We start from the raw sequence: 18,764 nt of genomic DNA, 5'->3' as shown, positions 1-18,764 counted from the left end.
CCAATGCTCAAGATTAATTATATAATTTAATCAGCCTAAAGCACACTAGAAACTACAATATATACAATAGGGAATCTACAGAATATACATATGTCAGAGTACAGTTACAATCAAAGCATGGGTTACAAACAGGCATACACAGTTCAATCAGTTACCTTGTGCGTCTGGCCACAGGGGGGCGCTGTAGACCAGGTTTCCAGGAACTCCCACAGATGTTTCCTACACGTGCCCCCAGCGAAAGAACACTGGAAAATGGCCGAAGTAGGGTTATCAACCTGGGCAGATCCAGGTCCCCTCCTACCTTAGTGACCTCACAGGGAGCACTGCTCCACCCCTGGCTTGAGTTATGGACAATATCCCAACATGGAATATGGGCCATAACTTGGCCTGGGAGCGTCGTAGGCGGACGCCAACGCTCTCATTGTGACAGCTATGAATTTAGCCACAGAACGAGGGGACTCATGACCTGTCTGCCAGTTCCCCATTGGCTGATATCACGCCTGGGGCATTTCCCAATGTCCTGCTCCCATAAAAAGGGTGTGCCGGCATCGTCCGCATGCGGAGACACCATTTTTATGGTTGCCATATTTATCGGAAATATGGCTTGCGAGATATGAACCATTTTTTACTGGAGTCGTTCTGTCTGCTAGTTCCATAGCCTTGCTAATGAGATACAACTCTTGTTACAGGGTGACGGCAGGGAGTCATCCTGTGTCCATTGTTCCCACACCACCTCATCTCCATATCACAGGACATGGCCATGGAGGTGTAAGTGGAACACTGAGAACAAGAAGGGAGGGGGCACTGCCAGGGAGTGATGAGGGATTATGACTGGAGTCATAATTCATCTTCATATCCCGGGATTTGCCTCACACCTCCCCCCTTTTGAGGGCGCTAGGGGGCAGCACACTCCGGTGTTCCCCCGTGCGCCCGTCCGCAACCTCTCCTTGTCGGGACAGCCCGTCTGCGTTACCGTGGTCACGGCCCCTTTTGTGGCGAATGGTGAAGTTGTATTGCTGGAGCGCAAGGCTCCATCGCAACAATCGCCCATTCGTCCCAGAGACGGTGTGCAACCAGCTGAGGGGATTGTGGTCCGTCTCCACGATGAAGTGGCGCCCGTATAGATAGGGTTGCAGACGCTGCAGGGCCCACACTATGGCCAGGCACTCCTTCTCCATCGTGGAATAGGCAACTTCCCTTGGTAACAGCTTCCTGCTCAGGTACAAGACTGGGTGCTCTTGGCTCGCAGAGTCCACCTGGCTGAGCACCGCACCGAGGCCGAAGTCACTGGCGTCGGTCTGTACTACAAACGGCCGCGTGAAGTCGGCTGCCTGTAGCACGGGCGGGCTGGACAGGGCGTCCTTTAGGGCCCGGAAGGCTGTCTCGCAGTCCATTGTGCAATCGACTGCAGAGGGCAGCTTCTTCTTGGTGAGGTCCGTCAAGGGCTTTGCCAGGCTACTATAGCATGGAACAAACCTCCTATAGTACCCAGCGGTCCCCAAGAAGGACATCACCTGCTTCTTGGTCCTGGGGGTGGGCCAGGATGCGATGGCTTCCACTTTCTCAGGCTCGGGCTTCAGTGTTCTCCCACCTACCCGGTGACCGAGGTACTGGACCTCGCTCATGGCCAGCTGACACTTCCCCGGCTTGATGGTCAAACCTGCCCGGTGGATCCGCCTGAGCACCTGTGCTAGATGCTCTAGGTGGTCCTCCCAGGTGGGACTGAAGACGGCAATGTCATCCAGGTACGCGGCCGCGTACCCTTCAAGTCCCTTGAGCAGGGTGTTGACCATCCGCTGGAAAGTGGCAGGGGCATTCCTCATCCCGAATGGCATCACCGTGGACTCGTACAGTCCAAATGGGGTAATAAAGGCAGAGCGTTCCCTGGCCTTGCGAGTCAGGGGGATCTGCCAATATCCCCGGCTCAGATCCATGATGGTCAGGTACTGAGCCCCGGCCAACTGATCGAGCAGGTCATCGATGCGTGGCATTGGGTACGCATCGGCGACCGTGACCGCATTGAGCCCCCTGTAGTCCACGCAGAACCGAGTGGTTCGGTCCTTCTTAGGGACGAGGACTACAGGCGAGGCCCAAGCGCTGTTGGATGCCTGGATCACCCCCAGCTTCAGCATCTCGTCAATCTCCTGGCGCATGTGTTGCTGCACCTCCAGGGAGACCCGATATGCTGAACGCCGGATCGGGGGATGATCCCCAGTGTCCACGTGATGGACAGCCAAGTCAGTCCTTCCGGGCTGGTTGGTAAACAACCCCCGGAAGGGGTGTAGGGTGGCCCACAGCTGGGACCGTTGGTCCTCGAAGAGCTGGTGGCCAACCTCCACATCCTCAATGGATCCGCCTGCCCTAACCTGGGCTAGCATATCCAAGAGGGTTTCCGCTTCTCCCTCCTCGGGCAGGTTGCACACGGGGAGCGCACATGCCTCCCGCTCATGATGTGCCTTCATCATGTTCACATGGAAGGGCTTCCGCCTTCCACGGGCAGGGTCCAGGGTGACCAGGTACGTCACAGGGTTGAGCTGCTGGTACACGAGGTATGGGCCCTCCCAGGCTGCCTGAAGCTTGTCCTGTGGTACGGGGACCAGTACCCACACCTTCTGACCCACTTGGTAGGTCCTCTCACAAGCGTTCTGGTCGTACCAACGCTTCTGATCGGCCTGGGCTTGAGCCATATTGTCGTGTACCAGTTGCGTCAAGGCCTGCATTTTGTCCCGGAAGCGCATGACATACTCGATAACCGACACTCCAGGGGTGGCCAAATCCCCTTCCCAAGCCTCTTTCACCAGAGCCAGGGGGCCCCGCACACGTCGCCCGTACAGGAGCTCAAACGGTGAGAATCCTGTTGAGGCCTGTGGAACCTCCCGGTAAGCAAATAACAGGTGTGGGAGATACCGCTCCCAGTCACGCCCATGGGAGTCGACCAACATCTTAAGCATCTGCTTTAAGGTGCCATTGAACCGCTCGCACAGGCCATTAGTCTGTGGATGGTACGGGCTGGCCACCAGATGTCGCACCTGGACTTGCTTACAGAGGGCCTCCATCAGCTGGGACATGAATTGGGTCCCCCGGTCAGTGAGCATTTCCTGGGGAAAACCCACTCGGGAGAAAATCTCCAGCAATGCGGTGGCCACCTTGTCAGCCCGAATGGACGACAAGGCCACTGCTTCTGGGTACCGGGTGGCATAGTCCACTACCGTCAGTATGAAGCGTTTCCCGGAGCTGCTGGGGATGGCCAGCGGGCCGACCAGATCCACAGCCACCCTCCTGAAAGGCTCATCGATGATTGGCAGAGATACCAGTGGGGCTTTGGGGCGTGGCCCCGCCTTCCCCACTCTCTGACAGGTTTCACACGAACGGCAGTAGGCAGCCACATCGGCCCCCATTTTTGGCCAGTAGAAATGCTGGTTTAACCTGGCCTTGGTCTTAGCGATCCCTAGGTGTCCGGCCATCGGAATCTCATGTGCGATCCGCAACAACTCCGTCCGGAACGGATAGGGTACCACCAACTGTCGGTCCCTGGGCCACGCCTCCGGTGAACCCTGCTGGACCGTGGCCCGGTACAGCCGTCCTTGGTCCCAGACCACTCGCTCCGGGTCCGAGTCCGAGGGAGGCTGTGCCGCCTGCTCCTTAAGAGCTTTCAGGCTGTCGTCAGCTTCTAACGCTGCCTGAAACCCCTGACTAGATGTGGCCAGAATCGACGAGACTGTCACATCTTCAGTCAGTACCCCGGGACCTGTGTCCTGGCCTCCACCTGACTCGGCTGCCACTTGGTCAGAAGGGGAAGAGCTATCGGACCTCCGGGAGGCCCCTTGGCTTCCAGCACTCCCACTGCGGGTGACAGCGGCCACAGCCGCTGCGACCGTGGGTCGTGCCTGCTCCTCCTCCGTTCCTGACCAAGTCGCCGGTTCAGGCAGACCTACCTGGCTTCCTGACACCCCGGTTGTGGGGGAACCATGCACCGAGATCTTACCTGGGAGCACTTCCGCTCCTGGACCGGCCCCAATCTCACCTGCCTGTTCCCCTCCTGCAGCAACAGAACCCCGCTGTGAAATCTCTGGGGACCCCACATTTGCTGTGGTAGCCCCCACCCCACACACTGGTCCTCCCCCTGCAGCACCCTGCTCTCTGCTTATCCCTGCAGAGGGCAACAGATCCCAGCTCACAGGCTGGTTACTTGTAGAGGCATTGTCACACCTTTCTCTGACCCCCTCCCCTGTCACAGCTGCAGCTGAGTGTGTGTCTATGGTGTCTATGCAAGCAGAAATATCAGAGGTCACTCCCTCCTCCCTTACATCATTCATAGATAACACATTAACATTGTCCGGAGGCATGTCAGTACTGGCTGAAGGTTCAGCCCTTGGTTGGGGCCCAAACTGGGAGGTTATTTGCCCCAAATCTGTCCCAAGTAGCACGTTTGCAGGGATCCGATCAGTTACCCCCACCTCCCTCACCCCTCGCCCTGCGCCCCAGTCCACATAAATGTCAGCAACAGGCAGCGCCGGGTCAATGCCTCCAATCCCGGAGACAGCGAGGGTTTTTCCAGGGATCAAGTCTTGGGGGGACACCATCTCAGGCCGCACCAGAGTCACTTCCGAGGCGCTGTCTCGCAGTCCTATGGTCACAGACTGGCCGACGGTGACAGGTTGGAAGCTGTCCAGGGACCTACCACCACCCCCACCCACACAATACACCTTGGGCGGCCCTTGGGACGGGGACGGAGCCGGGGCCTTGGGACGCTGAGGGCACATGGCCTTGAAGTGTCCAGGTAGGTTGCACTGGTGGCACCGTCTTGGTTCCGCCACGGGCCTGGAGAGGGGAGTTGAGGGGGACACCCCCTGCAGTCTAGGGGCAGGTGGGGCAGTCGCAGAATTCATCTTACCCCCTCTCCAGGTGCTGCTGGTGGCCGCTCTCCTGGCCTCAGGGGCCCGGTTGTTGGTGTAGTCATCGGCAAGGGCAGCTGTAGCCGTGGACCCCTTTGGCTTCTGGTCTCGGATGAACTGGCGGAGATCCTCAGGGCAGTTCCACAAGAGTTGCTCCGTGATGAACAAGTCCAGGATCTCCGGTCCGGTGGAAAGCTGCAGGCCTTGGGTCCAGTGGTCGGCAGCTCGGGCAAGTGCCCGCCGGTGGTCAGCCCAGGAGTCCTTTGGTCCCTTCTGCAGCGTCCGGAACTTCTTGCGGTAGGACTCCGGGGTGAGGTTGTACTGTTGGATCAGGGCCCGCTTGATGGTGTCGTAGCCCTGATCTGCCTCAGCAGGCAAGTCCCCAAGGATATCCAGGGCCTTACCCCTTAAACGGGGGGTCAGGTATTTGGCCCACTGGTCCTTGTTCAGATGGTGCTGCAAGCAAGTCCGCTCAAAAGCAGTCAAGAAAGAGTCCAAGTCTCCATCCTTCTCCAGCACTGGGAAGTCCTCAACACGGACCTTTGGAAGTTTGGTGTCTTGAAGGTCACGTGTGGCTGATGAGGGCCGGAGCTGAGCTAGCTGCAGCTGGTAGTCACGCTCTGCCTGGCGCTCTTCACGCGCTGCCTGCCGCTCTGCCCTGCGCTCTGCCATGAGTATCTCGTAGGTATCCCGGTCTCCAGCCTGGAGAAGGGCCATAGCCATTTGAAGAAGGCTATCCGAGCCTCCCAGGCTCGGTGGAATGGCACGTGGTGATCTGCGGCCCGCTGCGGAGCCTGGTGCTTCACTGTCCATTGCAGAGCGGAGGGCTGGCATCTGGCTCGTTGAGGAACCTTGGGCGAGCTCCTCCTCATCTTGTCCAGCAGTCCCAGGTTGTGCGATGTCCTCTGCAGAGCTGTTCTCTGGCGTCGGGCTCCTGGAGGGCTCGTGGACAACCTCCTCATCGTCTCTGGCCTGAGCATCGGCCATTCCTTTGGCTTTGCTCCTGGTGCCATCAGCCATTCTTGCAGACTTTTGGTCACTGACACAGAACTGACACCTGATGCCTCCACACACCTTACAGTATCTGCACTCTGACACTCTAGTGTTGAGCTAGTCTGAAGACCCCAGCAGCCACAGCTGCTGCAGGCAGTCTTTAGTGTCTGGGAGTATGGGTCTCACACTCACACACACTATTATCTCGATCCCACCGCTATGCCCCCAATATGTCACAAACCACCGGGGGGGTCACTCAGAAATCCCTCGCGCTGGCTACCAGTACGTCACAATCGGGGGGTAACAAGTGGGGGTCACCCCTACTTCATACCTCCCGACCGACAGACAGAGCACGTGACGCGCTCTCTAGCGCCCCTCTTATAGTCAGGCCAATTATGGAATTGCCCGACAATAAGAAAGGAGGCCGCTATACTACTTATGCCGATTATTGAAGGGTCCCCGGTGAGAGTAAGGTATATATTCCCCCGACCTCCGCGGGCGGAATATATAATATCTTCCCGAATCTCACTGGCCTCCCCACAATAATCCTTGGCACAACTCGCTGCCACCAACCGCTTCACGGTAACTATTAGCCGAACACACAGACGTGGGATTCAAGATCGAGATAACAGAACAGCCCAAGATTAATTATATAATTTAATCGCCTAAAGCACACTAGAAACTACCATATATACAATAGGGAATCTACAGAATATACATATGTCAGAGTACAGTTACAGATAAAGCATGGTTTACAACAGGTATGCAATTCAATCAGTTACCTTGTGCGTCTGGCCACAGGGGGGCGCTGTAGACCAGGTTTCCAGGAACTCTCTCACAGGTCTGTCCCAACCAGGCCCCCGAGCAGAAGAACGCTGGAAAATGGCCGAAGTAGGGTTATCAACCTGGGCAGATCCAGGTCCCCTCCTACCTTAGTGACCTCACAGGGAAGCACTGCCACTCCCCCTGCATGGATCAGAATTATCCAGCAAAGGGGATTTTGGCTATAACTTTGCCTGGGAGCGTCGTAGGCAGACGCCAATGCTCTCATTGTGACAGTTATGAATTTAGCTACAGAACGAGGGGACTCATGACCTGTCTGCCAGTTCCCCATCGGCTGATATCACGCCTGGGGCATTTCCCGATGTCCTGCTCCCATAAAAAGGGTGTGCCGGCATCGTCCGCATGCGGAGACACCATTTTTATGGTTGCCATATTTATCGGAAATATGGCTTGCGAGATATGAACCATTTTTTACTGGAGTCGTTCTGTCTGGCTATTTCCATAGCCTTGCTAATGAGATACAGCTCTTGTTACAGGGTGACGGCAGGGAGTCATCCTGTGTCCTTTGTCCTAAAGCCACCTAATTTCCATATCACAGGACATGGCCATGGAGTTTGTTGTTAAACCAGTTGTGTGAAGGAAAGGGGGGGTGACACCAGGAGAGGGCTTCCTGACATACTTGAATATCATGATTTATCGTCATATCTCCGGATTTACCTCACAACATCTATACACATATTCAGGAATAAGCTGCAGTCCGGGGAACGAAGGGTTTTCTGTAAGCAAACCGCCCCTTTAACCTCCTGTTGATCCATGGTAGAGGTATTTTTGCTTTTAGGCTACTTTCACACATCAGTTTTCTGTATTCAGGCACAGTCCTTTTTTTTCCTGATCCAACGGATCCTGAAAAAAAAGTGAAAACCGTATCCACCGGATCCGTTTTTTTAACGGATCCGTTATGCCGGATCCGTTAAAAAACGGATCCGGTGGATACGGTTTGCATCCGTTTTTGCATCCTTTTCGTCCGTTTTTTGGCTGGATCCGTTTTGTTAATTACATTGGAGCATGCTCAGTTTAGAAAAACGGATCCGGCGGCCGCATCCGTTTTTTACCGCATTACGCCGGATCCGGCGTCCATAGGCTTCTATTGTAAAACACGCCGTATCGCGCCGGATTCGGCGCGATGCGTTTTTTTTGCCGGACAAAAAAACGTTGCAAGCTACGTTGCCTCCGGCCGCCGCATTAACTAATTTTGCCGCATCCGGAAAAAAACGGATGCAACGCAAAGCCATCCGGTACAATCCGGTAACAATGCAAGTCTATGGGGAAAAAACGGATGCGGTACTGGATCCGTTTTACCCGTTTTTTTCCGGATTGAACCTGATGGCAAAAAACTGATGTGTGAAAGTAGCCTTAGGTGTGAATTTTTGCAAATCCATTGCATCAAGTGACAACTGCAACACAATTTACATGAGAAAATGCACAGCCTATCCTTAATTTCACATGGATTGGGATTCAGACCTCACCATCCACAATATGGCGCTATCACTGCGGAATTTACACTGAAAATCAGCGCCAATTGCACAATATGGAAGCTCTGAATAGACAACGGTACACTGTAAAGGGACGTACCCTCACGGACAGTGATGGAAACCCCCAGGTTGTCAATTCAGCCAAATTTCCAGGAGGAATAACAGAGGATCGCAAAAAGAAAATGTGCAGAATCGTTCCTTCATGTTGTAATCTTGATACACCTTCATAGACAATCATTTACACTATACACTGTGATATACAGAGCAAGGGATCAACAGGGGCAAGTCCCATAAAAGGGGCAAAAATATTAATAAAAAAAAAAGTTTCAAAAGTAGTAAAAAAAAAAAAAAAAAAAAAAATCACTTTTTTCCCCCCAGTTTCAAACTAAAGAAATAAAAAAAAAAAAAAAGAATTAATTTATATATATATAATTTATTCATTTATATAGCGCTATTAATTCCATAGCACTTTACATACATTGGCAACACTGTCCCCATTGGGAGTCACAATCTAAGGTCCCTAATTGTATGTTTTTGGAGTGTGGGAGGAAACCGGAGAACCCAGAGGAAACCCACGCAAACACAGGGAGAACATACAAACTCCTCGCAGATAGTGTCCTTGGTGGGAATTGAACCCAGGACCCCAGCACTGCAAGGCTGCAGTGCTAACCACCGAGCCACCATGAGATATATATATATATATATATATATATACACATATACATATATATAAATATATATACACACACATATATATATATATATCCATTCACACATATTATATATATATATATATATATATTATATTCATATATATATGTATATATATATATATATATATATATATATATATATATATATGCTAACCACTGAGCCACTGAGATATATAGATTATATATATATATATATATATATATATATATATAAAAATAATCTATGTTTTTTTAACATTAAATTTTTATTAGAACATAAAATCGTATTACAACATATTTGTTTGAACAGTGACAATACTTCTTATCACAACAAGTTATTTGGAAAGGATGGGGAAGGGGGAGGGGTGATGACATTTTTTTTTCTGGTAGCAACTAGTCTGTAAAAGTCCAATCAAAAAAATATAAAAGTGTAAATAGGGGGGAAAAAAATAAAAGTCAGAATTAATAATAATAATACTAATAAATAATAATATATTCACATATAGCGCTATTAACGCCATAATGCTTTACATACATTGGCGTCACTGTCATTGTTTTCACCATTATATGCAACTTGGAATTTTTTCAGTTTTCGGTACATTGTGTGGTTAAAGTTAATAGTGTCATTTTAAAACTAAAACGTGCCCTGTGAGGAGGGGGCTGTCAATGGAAAAACTAAGTTGGTGGTTTTAAAAGAAAGGAAGAGAAATAAAAAAAAAACAACTAATAAGTATAGATATTGGACCCAAATTTCATATCTAACTGGAAGACAGAACTGGGCACTCCTTTTACTGAGGAGGAGAAGCAGAAAGCTTATGTTTACCCATAAGATGTCTACAGCTGGCTATGCAAAAGAAAAGAACTCCAAAATTCTATCCAGATGGTACCAATATCCAGTGAAGCTACATAAGATCTTTCCCTCTGTGTCAGAGTTGTGTTGGCGGTGTGGGGGGGCCCCCGGGACGATGCTACATATTTGGTGGGAGTGTCCGCTGATCAAGCCCTTCTGGTTGGAGTTGTTTCAGACATACACCAACTGTTCGGCCCTTGAGCTGTTAGCGATCCCGCTCACAGTTATTAACTTAACCCGCCACACCTGGGAGCACCACGGACTTCCTCTCCCTCGGACCTTCCCTTCCCTTTCCTTCCCTCACCCACTTTCGCTGCTTTTCGCTACTCATCTCCTTTCTTCTCTTGGCTATCTATTATTTATACGCTAAGATGCCTTGCATTACGGTTAGAGGGTCACTCCTTTGCTCAATATATGGAATCTACATGCCAGACTGATGTCGCAGACTCCTTCTCTTTTCCTCATTGGTTCAAAATCTTGCCTCTCATGGAGAGAGAGGGTTAATGTGGATAGATTAATGGATGAGGGGGGGACGGAGAGAGCAGCAAAGTTAAAATTACATAAAGCAGGGCCTTACAGGTTTACGTATTACTATTTTGTTCTCTTCTTGGAGAAAATTGTATTCATAACTGAATTCAATAGTTAAATTCTTTCGGAATAAGACTGTTATTGTAAAATTGGTCTGTAAGATCTAACTCTTTTTCTTCTTATTTTCTGTATTATGTTTTTTTTCTTAATAAAGAAAGATTATACATAAGTATAGATATTAAAGAAAAAAAAAACGTGGAAAAAAAATAATAATAATCTGGTATGGGCTGGTATCATCAGAGATGAACTTGTGGGACCTTTTCGGGTTGAGGATGGAGTGAAGCTCAGCTCCCAGACCTACTGCCAGTTTCTGGAAGACAACTTCTTCAAGCAGTGGTACAGGAAGAAGTCGGTATCGTTCAAGAAAAACATGATTTTCATGCAGGACAATGCTCCATCACATGCATCCAACTACTCCACAGCGTGGCTGGCCAGTAAAGGTCTAAAAGATGAAAAATTAATGACATGGCCCCCTTGTTCCCCTGATCTGAACCCCATAAAGAACCTGTGGTCCCTCATAAAATGTGAGATCTACAGGGAGGGAAAACAGTCCACCTCTGGGAGCAGTGTCTGGAGGCTGTGGTGGCTGCTGCACGCAATGTTGATCGTAAACAGATCAAGCAATGACAGAATCTATGGATGGTCGGCTGCTGAGCGTCATCAGAAAGAAAGGGGGCTATATTGGTCACTAATTTTTTGGAGTTTTGTTTTTGCATGTCAGAAATGTTTATTTCTAAATTTTGTGCAGTTATATTGGTTTACCTGGTGACAATAAACAAGTGAGATGGGAATATATTTGGTTTTTATTAAGTTGCTTAATAATTCTGCACAGTAATAGTTACCTGCACAAACAGATCTCCTCCTAAGATCGCCAAATCTAAAAAACCCCACTCCAACTTCCAAAAATATTAAGCTTCGATATTTATGAGTCTTTTGTGTTGATTGAGCACATAGTTGTTGATCAATAATAAAAAAAATCTTTAAAATACAACTTGCCTAATAATTCTGCACACGGTGTATACGCCCCTAGTAACTTGTATGCCCCCCCCCAGACGTGCGCCGTTTATTATGTTAATATTTTATTGTATTTTTTTTATCGCGTGGGGGGCCCCTTTCAGACTTTTGCTATGGGGCCCCATGATTTCTATGTACGCCCCTGATAATAATAATAATAATAATAATAATAATAATAATAATAATAATAAATAAAAATCACCAGGTCCTTAAAAGGGGTGGTTCACTAAAAAGCAAAGTGGTCACATAGATGTAAAGCTGAAACAGAAAGCTTATTCTAAATACCTTCTGTTGTCCATTCTGCCTGTGCGTGGCGCTATCACTGTCTGCTCGTCCCCCATCACATGACGCGGGCTCCAGTGACCTCATATCAAGTCCCGGAAATTGGAAGTTGACCCTGCATCACCGAGGTGGGACCCAGTGTCCGTGAGTGACTGGGCTGTGGGCGCAGTTTGACCTAACACCACTGCCCAGTATAGCTCATGCTTACGGCGCTCTGCGGTGAAGGAAAGAATGGGCTATGACGTGCGATGAAATTCCGCACACAGCCCAGTCCTTCTGTCCCAGCTTTACACCGATGTGGCCACGTTGCTTTGTAGTGGAGCACCCCTTTACAGGACTTTTCTACTGTGAACAATCCCCTTCCCCAGGATTTAGAGGTTATAAACTTGGATCTTTGCAGCAAATGGTTATCTGAGAATATGCTTCAATATACAGGCAGCGTAAATACAAGCCAATACTATTGCAGGGACCTAAATCACCTACTTGTGTGTGGGGGGGGGGGGGGGTAACCCCTTATTTTACTAGTCCAACATAGCCACCCACTCAACTGTTTTCTCCATAAATTAAAAACACAATAAATACATTTAATTTGTCTTTTTATTCACACAAAAATTTACAACTTGAATTTGTTCTATTAAATATAAAATGCAAAATTCTAACTGAGGTTTTTACATCTGCACTAGGTACAATGTAGGTATCCATATTCCATTCATCTCAATGGGACCGTTTCTGCTATGGGTGCATGGATTCTTGCAAACCCCATTCATATAAAGAAATTTCTGCACCAAATCTGTGTGAATGGCGGGAAGTGGCTTTTAGGCCTTATTCGGTTATCTGTTCATGTACAGACCGGCCGCGGGTCTAATGACCCCAACTCCATAGGAAACCCGCAGCCAGTCCGTGCCACACAGACTCCTGAATTTGGGTTGTAGCAGTCATTTCTTTTAGGCGGGCGTCATATTGGGTTCATCTTCTTCCTCCTCATCTCTCCGGGGCGGCGGTCTGGGAGGTTCATCTTCTCCGGTGTCTTGTTTATCTTTCTCAGCTTCAACCCAGCTCTGCGGGGTGATCATTTTTTTGGGTCCATGTGGAGGGGGACCGATAAGTGCTTCTATATCATTATAGTTTATCACTTCCTTTTCCAAGAGGGCATTGGCCAGCTGAGGAAACAGATGAAAAGCGTAAATATTAGAGTTGAGCGGACTGTGAATAATCTGGGTCTGGCGGATCACCGGCGGGTTGATAAAGAAGTCCGGATCCGATCCGGAAAAAAAAAAGAAAGAAAGAGGGAAAGAGAAAGAAAGAAAGAAAGAGAGAGAGAAAGAGAAAGAGAGAAAGAGAAAGAAAGAAAGAAAGAAAGAAAGAAAGAAAGAAAAAAAAGAGAGAAAGAGAGAAAGAAAAAAAGAAAGAAAGAGAAAGAAAGAAAGAAAGAGAGAAAGAAAGAGAGAAAGAAAGAGAGAAAGAAAAAAAGAAAGAAAGAAAGAAAGAGAGAAAGAAAGAAAGAAAGAAAGAGAGAAAGAAAGAAAGAAAGAAAGAAAGAAAGAAAGAGAGAAAGAAAAAAAGAGAGAAAGAAAAAAAGAGAAAGAAAGAAAAAGAGAGAGAGAAAGAAAGAAAGAAAAAAAAACAAAAAACAAACAGATCCGGATCGTGCATCCGGAATCCCGCGTCCGGGTCAGACTCGGATCTGCCGCTCAAACCGCGCGGATCCGGATTTTGCTGATCCAGGTCCGCTCATCACTAGTAAACATGCAAGAAAGGGGTCGACAGAAATATAATATAAAACGTAAGGATGCATATATTTAAAGATTTCACTCCAGGCCCGTTTGCGGTTGGTAAACTAGTCTGTACAGCTGCCTTGACTCACAGCTAGGGGTCCCAAACAAGAGACCCCTCTCCCCATAGGGCCTTGTTCATAGCCCTTGTGTAGGACATATGTAAAGGGATCCAAGTCACAAGACGGAAGTCCTGTTACTAAAATTATGCTACAAAATTGGATGTCAAAACTCCACAAAAAACAAGTTACAAGATTTTAAACATTTTTTTTTTGTGGCACAGATGGTCGGTGTGCGGATTTAGTCTAAATTTACTTGTTAGATACTATTCAAATTTTGTAAATTATAAAAACAAATCTGATAATAAAAAAAACAAAAAAAACTTGACAATGCTTTTGTTTCCGACTAGTGAGAAATCCATTTTTTAGGCTGTAGAGTCTCTCATGCGAGAGAATAAGATCGATAATGTTAAGGACACTGATCAAATTCTGAAGCGAGTGTCAGCTTATGCCTCTTTCACACATCAGTTTTTCGCCGTCAGGCACAATTCATTGAAAAAAAGAGAATTTTGTTACTTACCGTAAATTCTTTTTCTTATAGTTCCGTATTGGGAGACCCAGACCATGGGGTGTATAGCTACTGCCTCCGGAGGACACACAAAGTACTACACTTAAAAGTGTAGCTCCTCCCTCTGAGCATATACACCCCCTGGTAGCCAGTCCTAGCCAGTTTAGTGCAAAAGCTGAAGGAGAGTAGCCACCCACAAGTAGAACCGAGTAAGAACCGGAACATCCAGAGACTCTGTCCACGACAACAGCCGTGCCATGGGAGCGAGCCACGTAAACCGGAACCTTGTTGTTGTGACGGGATGCCATTAGGTCCACATCCGGAGTGCCCCACTTGCGGCAGATTGACTGAAACACTGCCGGGTGCAGGGACCACTCGCCACCGTCCACGGATTGACGGCTGAGATAATCTGCCTCCCAGTTTTCTACGCCAGGGATGTGGACTGCGGATATGGTGGACTTGGAGTCCTCCGTCCATTGAAGAATGCGTTGGACCTCCAACATTGCCAGGCGGCTGCGTGTCCCGCCTTGGTGATTGATGTAGGCAACCGCTGTCGCGTTGTCTGACTGGACTCGAATGTGCCTGCCCGCCAACAGGTGGTGAAAGGCTAGGAGAGCTAGAAGCACGGCTCTGGTCTCCAGCACATTGATTGAAAGGGCTGACTCGCACGGAGTCCAAGTGCCCTGCGCTCTGTGGTGGAGATATACCGCTCCCCAGCCGGATAGACTGGCATCCGTGGTGAGAATCACCCAGGACGGGGCCAGGAAGGAGCGCCCCTGGGACAGGGAGAGAGGCCGAAACCACCACTGAAGAGAGCTCCTGGTCCGTGGCGACAGAGCCACTAACCTCTGTAAGGAGGAAGGCCGCTTGTCCCAACAGCGGAGAATGTCCAGCTGCAGAGGACGCAGATGGAACTGGGCAAAGGGAACCGCCTCCATGGAGGCCACCATTTGACCCAGCACCTGCATCAGGCGCCTGAGGGAATAACGGCGGGGCCTCAGGAGAGAGCGCACCGCTAGCCGGAGAGACTGCTGTTTGATTAAGGGCAACTTCACAAGTGCCGGCAAAGTCTCGAACTGCATCCCTAGGTACGTGAGACTCTGGGTCGGAGTCAGAGTGGATTTGGGAAGATTGACAATCCACCCGAATTGGGCTAGAGTGGCGAGAGTGAGCGAGACACTCCGCTGACAGTCTGCGCTGGATGGAGCCTTGACCAGAAGGTCGTCCAGATAAGGAAGCACTGCTAACCCCTGGAGGTGCAGGACCGCAATCACTGCCGCCATGACCTTGGTGAATACCCGAGGGGCCGTGGCTAACCCGAAGGGGAGAGCCACGAATTGGAAATGATCCTCTCCTATCGCAAAACGTAACCAACGCTGATGTGACACTGCGATTGGCACATGTAGATAAGCACCTCTGATGTCGATGGACGCCAGGAACTCCCCTTGGGTCATAGAGGCAATGACTGATCGCAGAGACTCCATGCGAAAATGCCGCACCCGGACATGCTTGTTGAGAAGCTTGAGATCCAGGATGGGCCGGAATGTACCGTCCTTTTTTGGAACTAGGAAGAGATTTGAGTAAAAACTTCTGAACCGTTCCTGAGCGGGAACTGGGACAATCACTCCGTTTGCCTGCAAGGACGCCACGGCCTGCGAGAAGGCGGCGGCCTTGGAGCAGGGGGGAGTTGAGAGAAAAAATCTGTTTGGAGGGCTGGAAGAGAATTCTATCCTGTAGCCGTGAGATATGATGTCTCTCACCCACTGATCGGAGACTTGCTTTAACCAAGCGTCGCCAAAGTGGGAGAGCCTGCCACCGACTAAGGACGTGGCTGGAGCGGGCCGAGAGTCATGAGGAAGCTGCCTTAGTGGCAGGACCTCCTGCGGTCTTCTGCGGACGCGCTTTTGGGCGCCAGTTGGATTTCTGATCCTTGGCTGAGTTAGCGGACGAGGCGGAAGGCTTAGAGGATGACCAGTTGGAGGAACGAAAGGAACGAAACCTCGATTGATTCCTACCCTGGGCGGGTTTCCTGGTCTTGGTTTGTGGCATGGAAGTACTCTTCCCGCCAGTAGCTTCTTTAATGATTTCATCCAGCTGTTCACCGAACAGCCGTGAACCAGCAAAAGGGAGCCCAGCAAGAAACTTCTTGGAAGAAGCATCTGCCTTCCACTCTCGAAGCCACAAAATCCTGCGGATAACAAGAGAATTAGCTGAAGCCACCGCAGTGCGGTGAGAAGCCACTAGCATGGCAGACATGGCATAGCATGAAAAAGCTGAAGCCTGAGCAGTTAAGGCAACCATTTCAGGCATAGATTCCTTGGTGAGGGAATGCATCTCCTCTAGAGAAGCAGAGATGGCTTTGAGGGCCCACACTGCTGCAAAAGTCGGGGAAAACGCAGCCCCCGCAGCTTTATACACAGATTTGGCCAGAAGGTCAATCTGACGGTCAGTGAAATCCTTAAGTGAGGTGCCGTCAGCCACCGACACAACAGTCCGGGCTGATAGCCTAGACACCGGAGGGTCTACCTTTGGGGAGTGAGACCACTCCTTGACCACCTCAGGTGGAAATGGAAACCGGTCATCAGAACCACGCTTTGGAAAGAGTTTGTCAGGGCAGGCCCTGGGTTTGGTCACAGCGGTCTGAAAACTGGAGTGGTTAAAGAACACACTTTTCACTCTCTTAGGCGAGGTAAACTGATGTTTTTCCGCCAAAGAGAGTTGCTCCTCTGACACTGGCGGATTGAGGTCCAGTACAGAATTAATAGAAGCAATCAAGTCACTAAGGTCCGAGTCACCCTCAGAGAAATCGATGGGATACATAGCCTCCGAGCCCCCAGTGAGGGCATCCTCCTCATCTTGAGAGTCAGCTCTTGAGACAGAGTCGTGGGATGGGGAGGGGGAGGAAACCCTGCGCCTTCTCTTAGAAGGACGGGGTCTGGGATCAGATGATGAATCCTCCGTGAGCTCTGATGGACGGAGGTCAGAGGATAGGAGTCCTATGTCAAGAGTATTAGAGACACCCTGTGAGGGAGGCTGATGCATATTCATCAAAGTCCTGGACAAAAGTCCCATGGACTCAGCAAATGACTGGGATATGGACCTAGAAAAGGACTCTACCCAGGCCGGGGGTTCAGTCCCAGGTGCAGCAGCAGCCTGAGAGACCACTGGGGGTGAGACTCCAGGCTGAGGCACCGCCAAGTTAGAGCAGACATCACAATGTGGATAGGTGCTCGGCTCAGGCAGCAGGAGCTTACATGCAGTGCATGCAAAATAAAGCTTTGGAGCCTTGCTCCTTGTGTGAGACATGCTGCTGGAGTGGGGGCTTTGCAGAGAATGAACCCAAGGGAGAATATACAGAGGTCCACAACCGGAGACCGGCTGTGGCTTACCAGACCGCTGAGCGCGGTGTTGTGTGCCCTCCAGATCCCGAAGCCCGGTCCCCCAGTCGCAGCACCTCAGCAGAGATGCAGAATGCAGGATGTCCCAGAGCAGAGTGAACTCTGAGGGCGTTCCTATAAAAGAGCGGGAACTGGAGGGCTATAGAGATCTGCAGGGGAGGAGGGACGCCCCAGCAGTGGTGAGTGTCCCTCCCCTGTGTAGAACGGCCGCCGGGAGGAGCCGAGCCTGTCCCTCTGCATGAGTGACATGTGAGGGCAGGAAAATGAAACTAGGCCTCCGGCGAAGCCGGGGCCTAAATTTAAGCGGCGAGGCCGACAAGCAGGCACCATCGGCGCGGTTCTCAGGCAAAAGCTAGAGAACCCGCCGGAAAAGTTAAAACAATCACATACAGCATACTCTCCCCATACAACAAAGAACCGGGACCCCCAACATAAACGTCTCAGGTACTTAGCTGCTGGGACGCAGGGCCATGTCCCTGGGGATGAGTGCTCCGGTCCAACAGAATCCTCAAGGGGCTGTGGATGGAGACCGGGACTCCTGCCAGGCATGGAGACCGTGCTGGCTCCCACTTCACCATCCCTTCTGGGCTCTGGCTTGAAGGAGCGCGGCATGTAAGGCTGCAGCCTTGTAAATCAACCTTAACAACACCGCCGACACAGTGGGGTGAGAAGGGACATGCCGGGGATCCAGACATGGACCCGCTTTTCTTCAAACTCTTTCCAAAAGTCAAACAAATCAGATGAGAATGCATGTGTGGATGTATGCCTCCTGACACAAAGCAATAAACTGGCTAGGACTGGCTACCAGGGGGTGTATAAGCTCAGAGGGAGGAGCTACACTTTTAAGTGTAGTACTTTGTGTGTCCTCTGGAGGCAGAAGCTATACACCCATGGTCTGGGTCTCCCAAAGGAACGATAAAGAAAAACCTGATACGACGAATCTGTTGCATCAGTTTCTCCCATCCGTTTCAACTGTTTTTGATGGATCCGTTGCGCTACCGAGCATGCTCAGTAGAAATAAATGGATACATCGTTGTAATGCGTCGTATGCCGCATTACGACGGATCCGGCATGTATAGGCTTTCATTGTACCTGACGCCGGACCCAACGCAGTCCGTTTTTTTGCCGCTGCCAAAAAATCATTGCATGCAGCGTCCTTTCCGGCAGCTGGACACAGACGTTTTGCCGGTTCCGGCGCATGCCGAATGCAACGCAAGGGCATCAGGCACAATCCGGCGCTAATACAAGTCTATGGGGAAAAAATGGATCTGTTGACGGTCTGTTTTTTTTCCCATTTTACCGGACTGTGCCTGACGGTGAAAAACGGATGTATGAAAGCAGCCTTAGTGTTAAGGGTGCTTTACAAGCTGCGACATCGCTAGCAATTGCTAGCGATGT

General features: G+C 50.0%; 1 protein-coding gene across 1 annotated transcript in view; it reads right to left on the bottom strand.

Annotated features, from left to right (window-relative positions):
• Positions 1 to 12,201: 12,201 nt before the first annotated feature.
• The window catches only part of SPG7 (SPG7 matrix AAA peptidase subunit, paraplegin), a 52,030-nt gene continuing 45,467 nt past the window's right edge, over positions 12,202 to 18,764 (bottom strand). The window contains exon 17 of the mRNA XM_075325955.1: positions 12,202 to 12,789. Within this exon, the coding sequence (XP_075182070.1) occupies positions 12,574 to 12,789 (216 nt within the window). The 3' untranslated portion in view covers positions 12,202 to 12,573. The remainder of the gene's footprint in view (positions 12,790 to 18,764) is intronic.

This window comes from Anomaloglossus baeobatrachus, chromosome 10 (genome assembly GCF_048569485.1).
Source record: "Anomaloglossus baeobatrachus isolate aAnoBae1 chromosome 10, aAnoBae1.hap1, whole genome shotgun sequence".
Taxonomy (NCBI): domain Eukaryota; kingdom Metazoa; phylum Chordata; class Amphibia; order Anura; family Aromobatidae; genus Anomaloglossus; species Anomaloglossus baeobatrachus.
Note: the sequence above shows the minus strand (reverse complement) of the source record. Positions and strands in the feature narration are given on the sequence as shown.